General features: G+C 45.2%; 1 protein-coding gene across 1 annotated transcript; it reads right to left on the reverse strand.

Annotated features, from left to right (window-relative positions):
* Nucleotides 1-1,399: 1,399 nt before the first annotated feature.
* Nucleotides 1,400-3,622, reverse strand: LOC134907497 (putative nuclease HARBI1). The gene is made up of 5 exons (XM_063914801.1): nucleotides 3,363-3,622; nucleotides 3,039-3,058; nucleotides 2,189-2,303; nucleotides 1,732-2,104; nucleotides 1,400-1,422 (listed from the first exon to the last, which is right to left on the reverse strand). Exons 1-5 carry the CDS (start codon nucleotides 3,493-3,495, stop codon nucleotides 1,419-1,421), a joined length of 645 nt encoding a protein of 214 aa, XP_063770871.1. The 5' UTR covers nucleotides 3,496-3,622; the 3' UTR covers nucleotides 1,400-1,418.
* Between the last annotated feature and the right edge of the window lie 13,274 nt (nucleotides 3,623-16,896).

A 16,896-nucleotide genomic window follows, 5' to 3' on the forward strand; every position in this document is an offset into this window, starting at 1 on the left:
GAGTGAGAAGGGGAGGGGGAGTGAGAAGGGGAGGGGGAGTGAGAAGGGGAGTGGGAGTGGGAAGGGGAAGGGGGCGGACAGTTGTGCCGTTGTTGTCCTAGAATGATATTATTGACAACATTTTTTTTACATGAGAAATTACATAGTATTCAATTTGTTTTTTCAATGTTCTGTTCCATGTTAAATTCATTGTTTTTTTTTAAAGAAAAGCAAACATGTTAAGATCCTCTTCATGTTGGCCACAGCAAACAAAATGAGTCCAAACTTTTACTTTGAAGCTCATTCCTTAATCTAGTCCATTGAGTCATCGTGATTGGTCTAGGCAACATCACCAGATTACTATTCAAGGCACCTTATTATATAGCCAGCACTGATCAAGTATTTTGGTCCAGTTTCCTGGCTGCTTCTTATTTCTTGAAAACATGCACTTGTTTGGTGTCACTTTGCTACAGTCAGTACTGTTTTCCCTAACCACACACACTGTCCTAATTTCCAAAAAAGGACACTGAAGGTTGCAATTAGCCTACCACTTACTGTAAAATGTGGGTAATTCCAAGGGGATTACAGCAGGAATTTAGTTTGCAATTGGCCAAAAGCATGTGCACTGCAGGGGTGGCAGATATAACATGTGCAGAGAGAGTTAGATTTTGGTGGGTTTTGAAATTATGGGCAGGGTAAATACAGGCTGCTTTATTTTAACACTGCAAATTATTTTGCAGATTTAACACACCCCACCCAAATCTTACTCTCTCTGCACATGTTACATATGCTTCCCCTGCAGTGCACATGGTTTTGCCCAATTGTTCAATAAATTCCGGCAGCACAAAACTTGGAAATTCAGCCATTAGCACAATTTATGCAAATAATCTTATGTAATGTAACTTACTTCGTGTATGCAGAGCACGGATTTGCTGGCGGATCTCCGCCAACAAATCGGGAGTCCTCCTGCGGAGATCACTCCACCTCCTCTCAAGCTGGATGATTGTCCGCCTGCTGCGGACGCGAGTCCGCAGCAGGCGGCGGACCTCCGCGTAGGCCTCGCGCTTCACCCGATTGGGGATGAAGCGCCCAACGCGGCCTACGCGGCGGTCCATCACCGCAACCAGCACGCGGAGCTCCCGCCTGGTGAACGGTGCTGCACGCATCATGGCAATGGCGTTTTCCTTATTTGGGCATATATTTATAGTGTCTGTTAGCATGTGATTGGTCCAAAATCTATGTTGTCATTTCTAATAACTTTATTGATCTTTGCAATGCTGTGAAGAGCAGAGTGTTATTTCGCACGAGCGGAAATTCGCATTAGCAGAAGCGAAAATTTTTATAAAACCACATTTAAAAAAAAAAACACACACAGAGACACAGAGTTTATTTAAAATTACTATACATATCTGTGTACTCACCACAGTTCGTGTGATCATTCAGCTGGACAGTCACAAAGTGTGAAACATTGAGTATCATTTGTTTGTGTGTTTGGTTACATAATCAGGATTTGAGGATATAAAACAAATAAGGACACTATTTAGCAACATTACAGTATTTTAATTTCTAACTAAACATTGTAAGCTTAACGTGTTTTTGGATTTTGAAGAAAAAAACAATTACCCATTCCAACACAACAAAAGCCTTACCCAATCACTTTACAATATCATACAAAATGACATCATTGTTTAAAAAACATAAGCATACTGTGTTGTATTATTTGTTCAAATAGAAAATATAAAAACACTATACCTGAAATATTCGGCAACAATTCTTGCCCTCACTTGGCTCCCCCTCCGTGTCACACTCCCCCCACCGAAGCGTCGACCAACCCCTGGCTCCTCATCAGGCAATTCCTCTGCCTGAGGAAGCTCTACACTACTCCTTACCGCGATATTATGTAGTATTGCGCACAGGACCACTATTTTACTTGCCATCTCCGGCGAATACATGATGTCGCCACCAGTGCGGTGGAGCACACGAAACCGCCCTTTAAGGACACCAATTGTGCGCTCCACCAGCTGCCTAGTGGCAGTAAGCGCAGAGTTAAATGCCATCTGTGGTCCTGGCCTGGGATTACGGTAAGGAGTCATGAGCCAGGGGGTGCAAGGATATCCACGGTCTCCTGTTGGAAGAAAAGCCAAAATTTTGAAATATTAAATTTGTCAAGTTACTTTTTTTTAAAAAAAATATTTGAGCAACAACTCACCCAATAACCACATGTCTGCTCGTTGACTTGATCTTAATCTCTGCCATATCCCTGATTGTCTAATGACATATGCATCATGTGAACTTCCAGTAAATTTTGCATTCAGGGAAAGGATCTGGAGGGATGGCCCACAAACAACCATTACATTCAGAGAATGAAACAGTTTCCTGTTTCTATAAATTTCTTCATTATGTCTTGGTGGCTGAATAGCAACATGTGTGCCATCCACAACCCCAATAACATGTGGGAAGCGACTACCATCTTCCTCAAATTGCCGCTTCACCACATCTAGGGCACCAACATCCAAAGGCATATCAATGAATTGCTTCACCCGCTTTAGGAAAGCCTGGCAGACACGCCGCAGGACCTTACTGAACTGGCCCTGCGACATGCCAACCAGGTCTCCCACAACATGCTGATATGAGGCTGTAGCCAAAAAATGTAACACTGCAAGGAATTGTGTCAATGGTGGTATTGCTGTAGGATACCGAATTTCAGACTCCAGATCACTCTCTATTATGGAGAGAGTGTCTAGGATTAGATGTGGTGGCAGCCTGTATCTACGCACCACCACATCATCTGGCATACCAAAAAGTAGGACACGGGTTCGGAAAATTGGTGGCCTAGCACGCCTCCGTTGCCTTGGTTGATGAGGAGCCGGCTGTGGTTGTGGGGCTGGCGGTTGGGGTGGGAGTGCTGGTGTGGGTTGGGGAGGTAGGGCTTCTGCAGCAATAAATATTGACATAACACACTTTTTTGAAAAAGAAAAAAAACGAGGTGAAAAATACAAAAACAACTTATAAAAAATATTCAAACAATAAATGTTGTAAAAAATGTTGGGGAAACTTACTGCAGGAGCGTACATTTTTTCTGTGTTGAATTCATGGCCAAAATGTGAAATTAATAAAAAAAAAAAAAAATATGTTATTTTTACAATTCAAAAAAAAAAATAATTATACATTTCTGAGCATCAAATACATCACAAACACCAATTAAAAAAACAAAAAACAAAAACAAAAGCATTTAGTAGCTAGTCCAGGAAAGACAAACACTACTTTGCAGATCAATCCTGGTAAACAAAAATTCTATTTTAGACAAAATGGAAAACAAACAGAATCACCACACTTTTAAGAAACACAAACAGCAACCCAAAACACAGGCCAAGGGCACTTACCTGCTCCAAAAAAAATAAAGACTTGGTGTTCAGTAGCACACCCAGAAAATAAATTAAACCAGGGATATTTCTCCCAAAAGCAAACACCTACAAGAGAACACAAATGACAGTCAAAAAACAGCATACAGACCATTAAAACAAACAGGCACCAACACAGGCCAAGGGCACTTACCTGCTCCAAAAAAAAAGAAAGAATTGGTGTTCAGTAGCACACCCAGAAAATAAATTAAACCAGGGATATTTCTCCCAAAAGCAAACACCTACAAGAGAACACAAATGACAGTCAAAAAACAGCATACAGACCATTAAAACAAACAGGCACCAACACAGGCCAAGGGCACTTACCTGCTCCTAAAAAAATGAAAGACTTGGTGTTCAGTAGCACACCCAGAAAATAAATTAAACCAGGGATATTTCTCCCAAAAGCAAACACCTACAAGAGAACACAAATGACAGTCAAAACAAAGAAGCACAGGTTTATTTTCACAAATGGACTTGCAAAATAGTTATGTTTTTAAAATCTTTAAAACAATAAATTTTTAATAAAAAATTTTAACAAAACAAAAAAAAAAAAAGAATCAAGAATACTCACAAACGAAAAAACGCATAACAAATGCAACACTGTCTAGATTCAAAACGCAAACAAAATGACAAAGGTATGCTTGACAATTACTCACTCTGCAAATTCCACAAGCACCTTCACGCACAAGCCAACAAACAACTGAAACTCCAAACTACCTACACTCACAGCGTGCAAAGTAGGCCCTTAAATAAGCAGTGCAATCATTAACCAGAATAACAGTGTACAGCTGTGTGAATTAACGATTCGCACGTAGGTATATAAGCACACACCTCGGCGTACACACGTCATCACAAACATGGCTTCTCGTGAGCAAATCGCAGCAGAGATGGACCGCATTGCAGAGCAGGAGATGGCATTGCGGAAAAGACGCATAGATTGCCAACGGCGCATGCTGGAATACGCCTCTGCGGATGTTGAAGAGGCAGGACCTAGTACTCTGCAAATGTCTGCTTCTGAACCACAACAATTGACTGGGGATACTCTGCCACACACACAAAGTGACCAAACTGAGGGAGAATTGGCTTTAGCCACACAAACACAACAGACAGAAGCTGCTAGTGAGGAGGAAGATGGTGATGAACAACAAGAAACCTCACAGGCTACCTCCAGACGGAAGAAAAGACAGCCTGCATTCACTAAGAGGGAGTTGCGTGTCTTGGTCACGCAGGCCATGTCCAAAATCCATAGAGGGCCAAAAAACATGGGGGCTGCTTCAAAAGAACGAATCTGGAGAGACATCACAAAATCTGTGAATGAAGTTGGCTCTGTCGTCAGAACATCACAGGAAGTGAGACGACGGTAAGTGCATATTGACAGTCCTTTTTCTGTGCTAAGTTGACTAAAAAATGTAGTTACATGTGATGTTATGTCTAGCAAACACAAGCAGAACACGTGTCCTATATATTAGCTTAGACAAATAATAAGACTCTACTTTGTCCCTCTTTCACAATACATATGTAGGTGGGCCGACTTCAAATCCCGCCTGAAGGCAAAGAGGGCTGCGGAGTGGAATGCCTCAAGGGCTACAGGTGGAGGAGCACCTGTCGCTGTGGAGTATACTGACTTGGAGGAGATGGCGATGCCCTGTGTCAGTTATGAGGAGGGCCAAGGGGTGTCTCATATGGACACGGACCTGCCTGAGATCCTGACGGGACATGACTTGGAAGGTAAGTTTACACATTTAGTTGTCTGTAATTTTGACAGTATTTATAATAATAAACTAATTTTGTATCCTACTTTTTTCCCACACATTCTTCTATTTGCTTGCCACAAAACACAGCACAGGGGGGTGATCCGTTTGAGTCACAGGACGGTTATGTGGTTGAGGCTGAGGTGGAGGGACCTAGTGAGTCTGGCAGTGTGGGCCAACAAATCCCACCTCTGCAGGTTCCTACTGGCCCCCCCACCCAACCCTCTGCTATCCCGGAGATCCTGCTTGAAATCGCTAGGTATGGTGAGAGCCTAAATCGGTTTCAAGACGGGGTCATCCGGGAGGTAAGCCAGATAGCTGTCCGGCTCACTGAGCACCGAACCTGTGTTGAGCAAGGTGTTGCTCAACTCTGCCAAGGTCTGGCAGAGATCAGGCAGGGCCAAGAACAACTTGCCTCCTCATTCCAAACCCTTGCAAATAACATCTTGCAAGGGCTCCAGGCCATCGCTGTCTCCCTTGCCCACAGTGGCAGAGAGCCACCCACATCGGCTCCCTCCCCTGCCCCTGCCCAGGAAGAACAGCCCACTGGGCAGGCCCAACGAAGGTCGCTCCGCAGACCTTCCAAAGAAGAACAGCCTCAGGCGGGGAGAAAAAGAAGAAAATGATGTCTCTCCAGATGGGCAGCACCCATGTTTTTGATGTTGCCTCTCTGTATTTTTGGAGTTGGCTTGTGTGACCAGAATGGATAACTCCCTCTTAGTGAAATGTATTCTTTCTGTTTGGATGTATTGTAGCCTGTGAGTTTATGTGTATAAACACCAGAGCCATCTTCCTCTTACTAGTGTGCTATGTATTGTTGTGTTTGTGTGGTGGATCCTAATTCTTTCTCATTTGGTTTAAAATGTGTGTGTGGCAGGGTGTGTCATGTTTTATTTATGCTTTAAAAATATACTTTTGTCAGAAGCAGACTTTTGCAGAGTACTGAGTTCTGCTATCTAATGATTGTCAGTGCCATCTGCTTGCTGCTTGGTCCATCTCTGCCTGTGCGACTCATGTGGAGCCATGTTTAAATGTTGTCAAAAAATTATATAGTAATAAAAAATATATTTCAAAAATTTGAGCAGTTTCTTCCAGGTAATGCAGTTCCAGAAAGATTAGGTCAGCATATAGACACTTGTAGACCAATCTGCTAATTCTCCTTAAAAATTTAAAAAAAAAAAAAAAAAAGGTATGCTTTGCACCACACTTTAATGTCCATATTAAGTAAACAGACACGACGCTTTTTATAAATATCTAGGGTCAACAGGACATCATTTCAAACATTGTCAGATATTATAATCAAATATTATTGTGACTTTTAAGCCTAAATTAAAGTGTATGCTGCATTATGTTGGTGTTGGTTTATTTTTAAACAATTATGCAGATTTCAAACACTTTCACAAAAATTTTCATTTGCTTGTATTTGGGAGTCTTACACACATTAAAACAAGTTTTAAAAAGGCTTACACAACAATTTCCAAAAAAAAAACAAACCCTTATTTGGCAGTGTGTGAGATTTCTATGTGAGTAGACTAAACATGTAATGTGTGTTCAGACAATTGCTGGTTGGTAACTTTCATCTGCTCATTAATTAACAAGTAATTGGACATCAGATGAATGTGATATCCAATTAACTGCTAATTACTGCATACACACTTGTACCAGTACTTCGCAAATGTAGAGTAACTGCAGACCTACTCTGCTGCTGCGTGAATGTTGCTACGGTTTCCTATGTTAGTTTTAACAGCGACAATGTTTATTTGCTAAAAACACGCCCATTGCGAGTTGCATACTCCCACACTGTACGCCCACTTTCACGCCCATGTCGGAGCATTGCGAAGTCGCGCCTCCGCAACGCCCACGCCACTCCTCATTTTCGGTTGCCAGTTACGGCTTTTTTTTTTCTAAGTAATTTTGCACAGTTGTCGTACGTATGTACTCGCGCATGCGTAATCACGCATTTGCGCATGCGCAGATACTTACATTTCGTACATTTGCGATGCGATGACTCTTAGCGAACAACTCGGAATGAGGGCCAAGATCTGGTAATACTTTTGGAAAATGTAAACCATGTTTGGGGTGGACAAAACCCTATTCATTGTATCAGGGTGTTTTAAAGCCTTAATAAAATGACGTGGGTGGTGTAGTTTGGCCATGTTGGCCAGCAAAAGACCAGATCTGTTACCCCATCTATAATACCGATTGCTCATAAAATCCATCTGGGTTCGTGCATTAGCCAACAAGAAACTCTCAAGAAGTTGGTGGTGACATTTGTACACCTCCAAGGTCTCCACAGAAGGACTGGATTCATAAGAAACAAATGCCTCGCCCATTGCCTTATATAAACTGTCATGTTTCTTATGATAGTCCTGTCTCTTCCCGGCCAAATAGGCTATGATATGGCCTCTCATGACGGCCTTGGAAGTTTCCCAAAAGGGGACCAAATCCTCCCAGTGTTCCAAATTATTGTCCACAAATTCCATCCATTTGGAAGTGAGGAATTGTTTAAAATGGTCCGATTGGCCATGAAAAGACGGGAATTTCCAGGTTTTGTGTGAGAGCCCAGGGGATTGAATATCTACAGAAATGGGGGCATGATCAGATATCAGTATATGATAGATGTCAGAAGCTATCACCGATGGGACCAAACCATCCGCAGTCAAAATATAATCAATCCTAGAAAAAGAGTTATGAACTCCAGAGTTATGGGTATGTGACCGGTCTGTTGGGTTAAATAACCTCCATACATCACACAGGCCATGGAGCGTATTCAGTAACCGTATTCCCCCCGTACCCACAGGAGATGCGGAAGAAGAAGGTCCACTGCGGTCTAATGCAACGTCAGCTACACTATTGAAATCGCCCCCCACCAACAGGTTCGAGTGGATCGACTAAGCAGTAAGTTGGCGATAAAGCGAAAAAATTCCATATTCGGTGAACTTGGGGCATAAAGATTTAGTAAGGTAAATGGCTTGCCTCGTATTATAACATCTAGCAACAGATAACGACCATCAGGGTCATATTCCGAGCCCACTATAGAATAGTCAAGATGTCTATTAAATACTACCGCAACCCCCCCGTTTTTTAGTTACAAATGAAGAGGCCACACATTCCCCTATCCAGGAACCTCGGAGTGTCATATTATCCGATGCCTTCCAGTGAGTTTCCTGAATAAATGCTATATCTGTTTTCAAATGACGAAGATGGGAGGTCACCCTACGTCTCTTTAATGGTGAATTTAAGCCACAAACATTCCATGAAACAATACGTATATTGTTATGAACAATAGTAGAAGGGGTAGGATCATTTATTGCAGCCATCTATAGTGTCCAGTTTAAAAGAAAAAATAACAAGAGAGAGTCTAAACCACCACGCCCCCCTCCCATCCCAGCGAGTAGGAGAGGCAGCAAACAAGGAAACGTGTTCCCACAGACCATGCCCATATTTTTCTGTTAACCCATCACAGATGTAATGGAAAAAGCAAAATATAAACCAATAATTATGTACAAGTAAAACTGCACCATATGCTCTGAGTAACTCCATTTTCTAACATTTTCCTCCAAAAACAAAATAAGGTACACATGTTTTGAAAGACATGCACCGAAAACAAGTAAACTGAGACTACAAACATGACTAAAAAAATCAGGAAAGAGTGAGGCCCAAAAACTTGGCCATCATCTGTCCTGACACATGAACAAGCAATACAAATATAACAGAGCTGGTCCCTCTATTACAAGGTAAACACAATATAGTAAAAGGAACCGTAAATCTATAACCCAGAACTCTGTGTGTCTGAAGCAAGGATAGATTGTACATAATTTTTAGCTTTGAAAGGGTCATCAAACATATGAACCGTGTCATTTACCGTAATCTTTAGTTTTGCAGGGAAAAGTAGTGCAAATTGTATGTGGTTGTCAAATAAGACTTTACACACTGGGGAGAACTCTTTTCTCCATTGAGACACAGCAGCCAAGAAATCTTGGAATACTAGGAGAGAGTGGCCATCGATCACAAGAGAGTTTGCATGTCTATAAGAGCGGAGAACAAGCTCCTTATCGCTAAAGTTGAGGTATTTAGCAATGACAGGACGTGGATGAGAGGCATTATTAGAGCGCTCCGGTCCCAGCCTATGGGCCCTCTTAATCACCATTGGGGAGATCGATGGGGCAATCCCCCAAGGCAGCTGGCACGGTGGATTGTAAATACTCTAAAACATAGGTTCTCAAACTCAGTCCTCAGGACCCCACACAGTGCATGTTTTGTAGGTCTCCTCACCGAATCGCCAGTGAAATAATTAGCTCCACCTGTGGACCTTTTACAATGTGTCAGTGAGTAATTAATACACCTGTGCACCTGCTGGGTTACCTACAAAACATGCACTGTGTGGGGTCCTGAGGATCGAGTTTGAGAACCTGTGCTCTAAAAGACCTGTACCTTTTACATATTCCGGGATTCCAATAAATCTGGGATTACTTCTATGGTTCCTATTCTCAAGATCATCTATCTTATCAAGCAGGAATTGGATAGTATAACCCTGAGACGTAGAAGAAGACTGAAGGGAAGTAACTGTATCTTCTGCGTCACTAGTACATTGTTCAATGGCATCAAGCCGTTTGGTATGGGACTCTATTTGGGAGGCCACTGAGGTGAGAGTTTTGTGGAATTCTTTAAATTGTTGCTCCATTATAGGTTTAATAACTAACAACATTTCTTGTGCCGCTGCAGCGGCCGATGGAGCAGCCAGAGGGACCAAAATTTATGTATCACTCATAGAGTCCAGAGGTGGAGTGGCCGGGGGGGATACTGAGTGGCACGGGGAAGAGGGGGAGGTAGACGGCTGAGTGGATGACGGGTGCGTCTGAGAGATTTTTGTTTTACTGGATTTTCTAGTCATGGTAAAGTATTTATTTTTGCAGCAGCAGGTCTTCGTATAGTGAGGGGGGCAGACAGTACCAGGGAGAAATGGTATGCAGCGGTTTCAAACTACCCCATAAAAAGTCGAGGAAGAGCCAGGCTAGAGCCTCGTACCTCGAGACAAAGCCTCAGGCAGTCTCTAACCAGCCGGTCAGGGGAGATTAAATGCACTGCATAGCAAAGATCCAAGGGGAAGCGCAGCCACCCAGTCCAGGATGAGGTTCCAATCGATGGAGACCCAGTAGCTTCTAAAACCCCTCAATGGCACAAGCAGAGCAGCAGCCTGTCAGTAGTGTAGTTTCCAAGTGGGCAGCAGCACAGGATCCCAACGAGGGATGGGGATCTCTCCGTCTAGTCAGACCTGTAGATGCAACAGCCTGGGGACCCCAACTGAATCCCGTTAACCCAGCAAAGACATCAGGTCACAGCAGCCAGTAGCTCCAGGGGCCACTCAGCTGGCAGCCCGCAAAGACCCCCCAGTAGGCTGGAAGCATATAACACAGCTAAGTAGTTTCATAGAGGGGGGAAGCAGGCTAAAGGCACAAGGGGCATGGGTGGCCTGTGGCTTCAGAGTGCCCCAGCAGTAACGGCTCCCACCAGCGGGGTGAAGAAAGTATCCTCACGGATCTGACAGCCAGGAGGAGAACAGACCCCAGTTCAGAAGGTCAGCGCCCCGCTCGTCACAGCCCGCAGTGCCGGTCAAGACAATCATCCAGGGTCTCCCCACCAGCGGGGAGAGCAGCGTTCGTCCGGAGACCACCGCAGCTCCGCCGCATCACTCGCAGACACAGCTGGGACCGATAAGCCCGCCAGCCAGTCCTGCCAGAGGACAGATCACGGCCCGGACCAGGTAAGCAGCACTGGGAAACGTGAGCAGTGGCAGCAAGCCGGGGCAGAGAGTACCTTTACGGTAGGCAGGGAGACGATCGCCAGAACACCGCAGCAGTTCCAATGGACGGCAACCCGCTTTGTCATGGACCCTCAGTACGGGTCGTCCGTATCCCCCGAAAGCTTCTGATACACCGCAACAGTTCCAGTCGCGTTCCACGAGGCCAAGATGGTGGACAGGAGAGCGTGCTCAGCTCCGTGAGCAGCACTCCAGGGAAGGGTATTCGGGAGGACAAAGTGGCAGTTATATCACTCCCTGCAGGGTCTCCACGGCATCCAGCGCCGATATATTATCCTGTATCTCCAATCAATGCCCCAACAGAGCCTTCAAAGGGATCAGGAGTCAGGAGCCCAGCTAAAACGCGGCCATATACATGGCCCGCCCACCGGAAGTCCTTTTACTTTTTTTATGGTGCAGTGATTTGCAATAGTGTGTAGAAAAATAAATATAAAAAAGAAAAAAGTAGTATTCATGGCAAGGTAGGGCAATTGTGTTACAATAGCACCCAGTAGGTGCTGTGCCACTGCACTGATAATATAAGCGCTGTGAGAGTCACAGTGAGAAGTTATGGGCCGGGGTGTAATGGGAGCCGAGTTTGTAAAATGTCCGATTTTCTTGCTAAAGTCAGACATTTTGCAAATTCGGCCAATGTAATAGCGTCTCAGTTCATGAAAAGTAGGATATTTTCTAATCAGAACAAGAGCGCCCGGTAAAAAGTTGGATCCAGATATTTTCCCCATGTTAAGCATACAACTCTGGCAGATGTAATGGAAAAGTTGCACATTATAATGTACGAGTTTGTGCGACTTTTTCCTGGAAGGTAAATCTGGCTGCCCTTATATCCCGCCCATTGTGTCACTTGTGTGGCAATGATTCATAGATATGCTAGAAACTGCCATGTGTTTGTGCCGCTGCTCTGTCGCTTAGTAACCAGCCAACTCACTGCAGCTTTTGGCCTAAACAATATTGTGAGCTGTGAGGTGCTCAAAAAGTTACTGTAAATTACTGAAAATGAATGTTATTGAGGTTAATAATACTCTAGGAACAACCATTATAAATAAAAGTACACAGTCACATATTTTAAAAGATTTAAGTTAAATTAAATAAGACTCCAAATTTGTTCACCTCTGAATATAAAATTTTCTCTCTTAGGGGTCTATTTACTAAGCCTTGGATGGAGATAAAGTCGCTGGAGATAAAATACCAGCCAATCAGCTTCTAACTGTCATTTTTCAAACACAGCCTGTGGCATGGCAGTTAGGAGCCTTAGTCCTCCGTAATAATCCCCTCAGTCTTCCGCTATAATCCAATGATTTTTTATTCTGTAAACCAAATGGTGGAACAACAAACCCGCTAAAAAACAAAAAACAAAAAAAACAAACAACAGCTAATAGAGTAAAAGTGAAACTCCATAAAACCAGATGCAGGGAGTTCTTAGTGAGGAGTAGGACACAATGCTGTACGACTATAAACTGACTGAGTGACTGAGTCAGAATTTAGTTGCCTGCTAGCTAATCACAAGTGGCCACTATGGGAAAATGCTTTTGATTAGCTCAGCAGCTATTGTGACTCTTGATCATTCTACAGTAGGTCCACATCATTACACAGTGCATACGCAATTGTGAGTTGTCTAGTGTGTTTTTTATTATTATTATTATTATTATTATTATTATTAGATATTTTATTAATAATAATAATAATATTAATAATATTTATTTAGAAAGTTCCAAAAATTGTACACAGCACCATACAGAGTAAACATAGAAAAAAATAACGAGTTTTATGGTAAGAACTTACCTTTGTTAAAACTCTGCGAGGTACACTGGGCTCCACAAGGATTGGACAATGGGGTGTAGAGTAGGATCTTGATCTGAGGCACCAACAGGCTCAAAGCTTTGACTGTTCCCAGAATGCACAGCGCCGCCTCCTATATCACCCCGCCTCCCAGCACAGGAGCTCAGTTATAAGTTAACCAGCCCAATGCAGTAGCAGGAAAAGAGACGATAACAGTTAGTAGCCACATACACGACACTCTCACGACAAGAGAAGTGTCAGCGGCTAATGCCATACCAACCCAAAGAAGCTAAGTGCGTCAGGGTGGGCGCCTTGTGGAGCCCAGTGTACCTCGCAGAAAGAGTTTTAACAAAGGTAAGTTCTTACCATAAAACTCATTTTCTGCTGCGGGGTACACTGGGCTCCACAAGGATTGGACAATGGGGATGTCCTAAAGCAGTTCCTTATGGGAGGGGACGCACTGTAGCGGGCACAAGAACCCGGCGTCCAAAGGAAGCATCCTGGGAAGTGGCAGTATCAAAGGCATAGAACCATCTTGGGAAGTGGCAGTATCAAAGGCATAGAACCTTATGAACGTTTTCCCGGAAGACCATGTAGCCACCTTGCACAATTGTTCAAGGGTCGCACCACGTTGGGCCGCCCAAGAAGGTCCAACAGACCGAGTAGAATGGGCCTTAATGTGAACAGGAGCAGAGAGACCAGCCTTCACACAAGCATGTGCAATCACCATTCTAATCCATCTGGCCAGGGTCTGCTTGTGAGCAGGCCAGCCACGTTTGTGAAATCCAAACAAAACAAAGAGAGAATCAGATTTTCGGATAGAAGCAGTTCTCTACACAGACATACGGAGAGCCCGTACCACATCCAAAGACCGCTCTTTGGGAGACAAATCAGGAGAGACAAATGCCGAAACCACAATCTCCTGATTAAGGCGAAACGAAGAAACCACCTTAGGTAAATATCCGGGACGAGTCCTAAGAACCGCCCGATCACGGTGAAAAATCAGATATGGGGAACTACAAGACAAGGCACCCAGATCCGACACTCTTCTAGCAGAGGCAATAGCCAGCAAGAACACCACCTTAAGGGAAAGCCACTTAAGGTCAGCTGAACCAAGGGGTTCAAACGGAGGCTCCTGCAACGCCTCCAAAACCACCGACAAGTCCCAAGGAGCCACAGGCGGGACATAGGGAGGTTGGATACGCAACACACCCTTAGTGAAAGTATGAACATCAGGCAAAGTCGCAATTTTTCTCTGAAACCACACCGACAAGGCAGAAATATGAACCTTTAGGGAGGCCAGACGCAGGCCCAACTCTAGGCCTTGCTGCAGAAAAGCCAAACGCTTGTCTGTACTAAACTTGGATGCGTCATAATTGTTAGATGCGCACCAAACAAAGTAGGAATGCCAGACCCTGTTGTAAATCCGAGCAGAAGCCGGTTTCCGGGCCCGCAACATAGTTTTAATTACCTTTTCAGAAAAACTCTTAGCCCTCAAGATGGAAGCTTCAAGAGCCACGCCATCAAAGACAGCCGGGCTAGGTCCTGGTAGACACAGGGGCCCTGAACGAGGAGGTCTGGGCGTTGTGGAAGTAGAATTGGACGCTCTGATGATAGGCCCTGAAGGTCTGAGAACCAGTGCCGTCTGGGCCACGCCGAAGCTATGAGAAGCAGATTTCCTTTTTGCTTGAACTTCCGAATTACCCTGGGCAGGAGTGACACTGGAGGGAACACATACGGCAGCCGAAACCTCCACGGCACCGCCAGCGCATACATGAATACTGCTTGAGGATCCCTTGTCCTTGCTCCGAAGACCGGAATCTTGTGATTGTGTCGAGACGCCATCAGATCCACGTCTGGAAGACCCCACTTTTCCACGAGGAGTTGAAACACTTGGCCCCACTCGCCGGCATGCACGTCCTGACGACTGAGAAAGTCTGCTTCCCAATTCAGGACTCCCGGAATGAATATTGTCGATATGGCCGGTAGATGGCGTTCCGCCCAACGTAGAATCCGTGAGACTTCCTTCATTGCCAAATGGCTTTGAGTGCCGCCTTGATGATTTATGTAAGCCACTGTGGTGACGTTGTCCGACTGTACTTGAACAGGACGGTTCTGAATTAAATGCTGGGCCAGGTTCAACGCATTGAAGACCGCCCGCAATTCCAGAATGTTGATCGAGAGGAGAGATTCCTCCTTGGTCCACCGACCCTGAAGGGAGTGTTGCTCCAGCACCGCACCCCAACCTTTTAGACTGGCATCTGTCATCAACAGGACCCAGTTGGATATCCAGAAGGGACGACCCCTGCACAATTGTTGGCCCCGGTGCCACCAGTGTAGCGACAGACGGACCTCCAGAGTCAAGAAGATCATTTGAGATCTGATCCGGTGAGGCAGGCCGTCCCACTTGGCTAGAATAAGCCGCTGGATGGGGCGAGAATGGAATTGAGCATACTCCACCATGTCGAATGCTGATACCATTAGGCCCAGCACCTGCATTGCCAAATGTATCGACACTTGCGGACGAGAAAGGAAGCAACGAATCCTGTCCTGAAGCTTCAGGACTTTCTCCTGAGACAAAAACAACCTCTGGTTGTGAGTGTCCAACAACGCTCCCAGGTGCACCATGCTCTAAGCAGGGACCAGGGAGGATTTCTTCCAGTTGATGAGCCACCCGTGGGCTTGTAGAAACCGGACCGTCATATCCAGATGACGTAGGAGAAGATCTGGGGAATTTGCCAGGATTAACAAGTCGTCCAGATATGGCAGTATCCTGACCCCTTGACGACGGAGTACCACCGTCATCACCGCCATAACTTTGGTGAAGACTCGCGGAGCCGTTGTTAAACCAAAAGGTAACGCCTGAAACTGGTAATGTAGGTTGCCAATAGCGAACCTCAGGTATTGTTGATGTGACACTGCTATAGGAATATGCAGGTAAGCATCCTGTATGCCCAGGGAGACCATGAAGTCCCCAGGTTCCAAGGCCAGAACTATAGAGCGAAGGGTTTCCATACGGAACTTGGAAACCTTCACAAACCTGTTCAATGCCTTGAGGTTGAGAATGGTCCGGGAGGACCCATTCGGTTTCGGGACTAGAAACAGCGGAGAATAGTACCCCCGGCCCCTCTGAGCAAGAGGCACCTGTACTACGACTCCTGTATCCAGGAGGGTCTGTACCACCGAGTGTAGAGTTTTTGCCTTTGTCTGGTCCAAAGGGACGTCTGTCTGGCAAAATCGATGAGGGGGTCGGTATTTGAAGGCTATGGCGTAACCTCGAGTGTCGACTTCCCGTACCCAGGCATCTAAAATGGTCTTCAACCATTCCTGGGTATACCCTAGAAGCTGGCCCCCCACCCTGGGATCACCATGGGGGAGGCCCGCCCCGTCATGTGGCAGGCTTAACGGTCTTGGCAGCTGGCTGACGGGCAGCCCAGGCTCTTTTGGGCTTCGGCTTACCAGGTTTGGAAGTGCGGGCCTGCTTATGGCATGCCTGACATTTTGCTTTACCTGAAGGACGAAAGGGGCGAAAGGACGTACCTTTAGCCTTCGACACAGAAGGAGCGGTATTAGGCAGACAGGCAGTTTTGGCAGTAGCCAAGTCAGCCACTATCTTATTTAAGTCCTCCCCAAACAGAATATCTCCCTTGAAAGGGAGTACCTCCAGGGTTTTTCTCGAGTCCAGATCCACAGACCAGGATCTCAGCCACAATATCCGGCGAGCCAGGACTGACTTAGTAGAGGCCTTGGCTGCTAGGATACCGGCATCAGAAGTCGCCTCTTTAATATATCGAGAAGCTATGACAATATATGACAAGCATTGTCTAGCATGGTCAGAAGAGATTTCAGCTTCTAACTCCAAGGCCCATGCTTCAATAGCCTCTGCAGCCCATGTAGCTGCAATAGTGGGCCTTTGTGCAGCACCCGTGAGGGTGTAAATCGCTTTCAGACAACCCTCCACACGTTTATCCGTAGGCTCTTTTAGGGACGTGACGGTAGTGACAGGTAGAGCTGAGGAAACCACCATCCTAGCCACATGTGAGTCCACTGGAGGAGGCGTTTCCCAATTTTTAGACAGCTCTGGCGTGAGGGGATAGTGAGCCAGCATCTTCTTTTGAGGCACAAACTTCGTACCCGGGTTTTCCCACGGTTCCTGACGTATATG

Source organism: Pseudophryne corroboree, chromosome 1 (assembly GCF_028390025.1).
Source record: "Pseudophryne corroboree isolate aPseCor3 chromosome 1, aPseCor3.hap2, whole genome shotgun sequence".
Taxonomy (NCBI): domain Eukaryota; kingdom Metazoa; phylum Chordata; class Amphibia; order Anura; family Myobatrachidae; genus Pseudophryne; species Pseudophryne corroboree.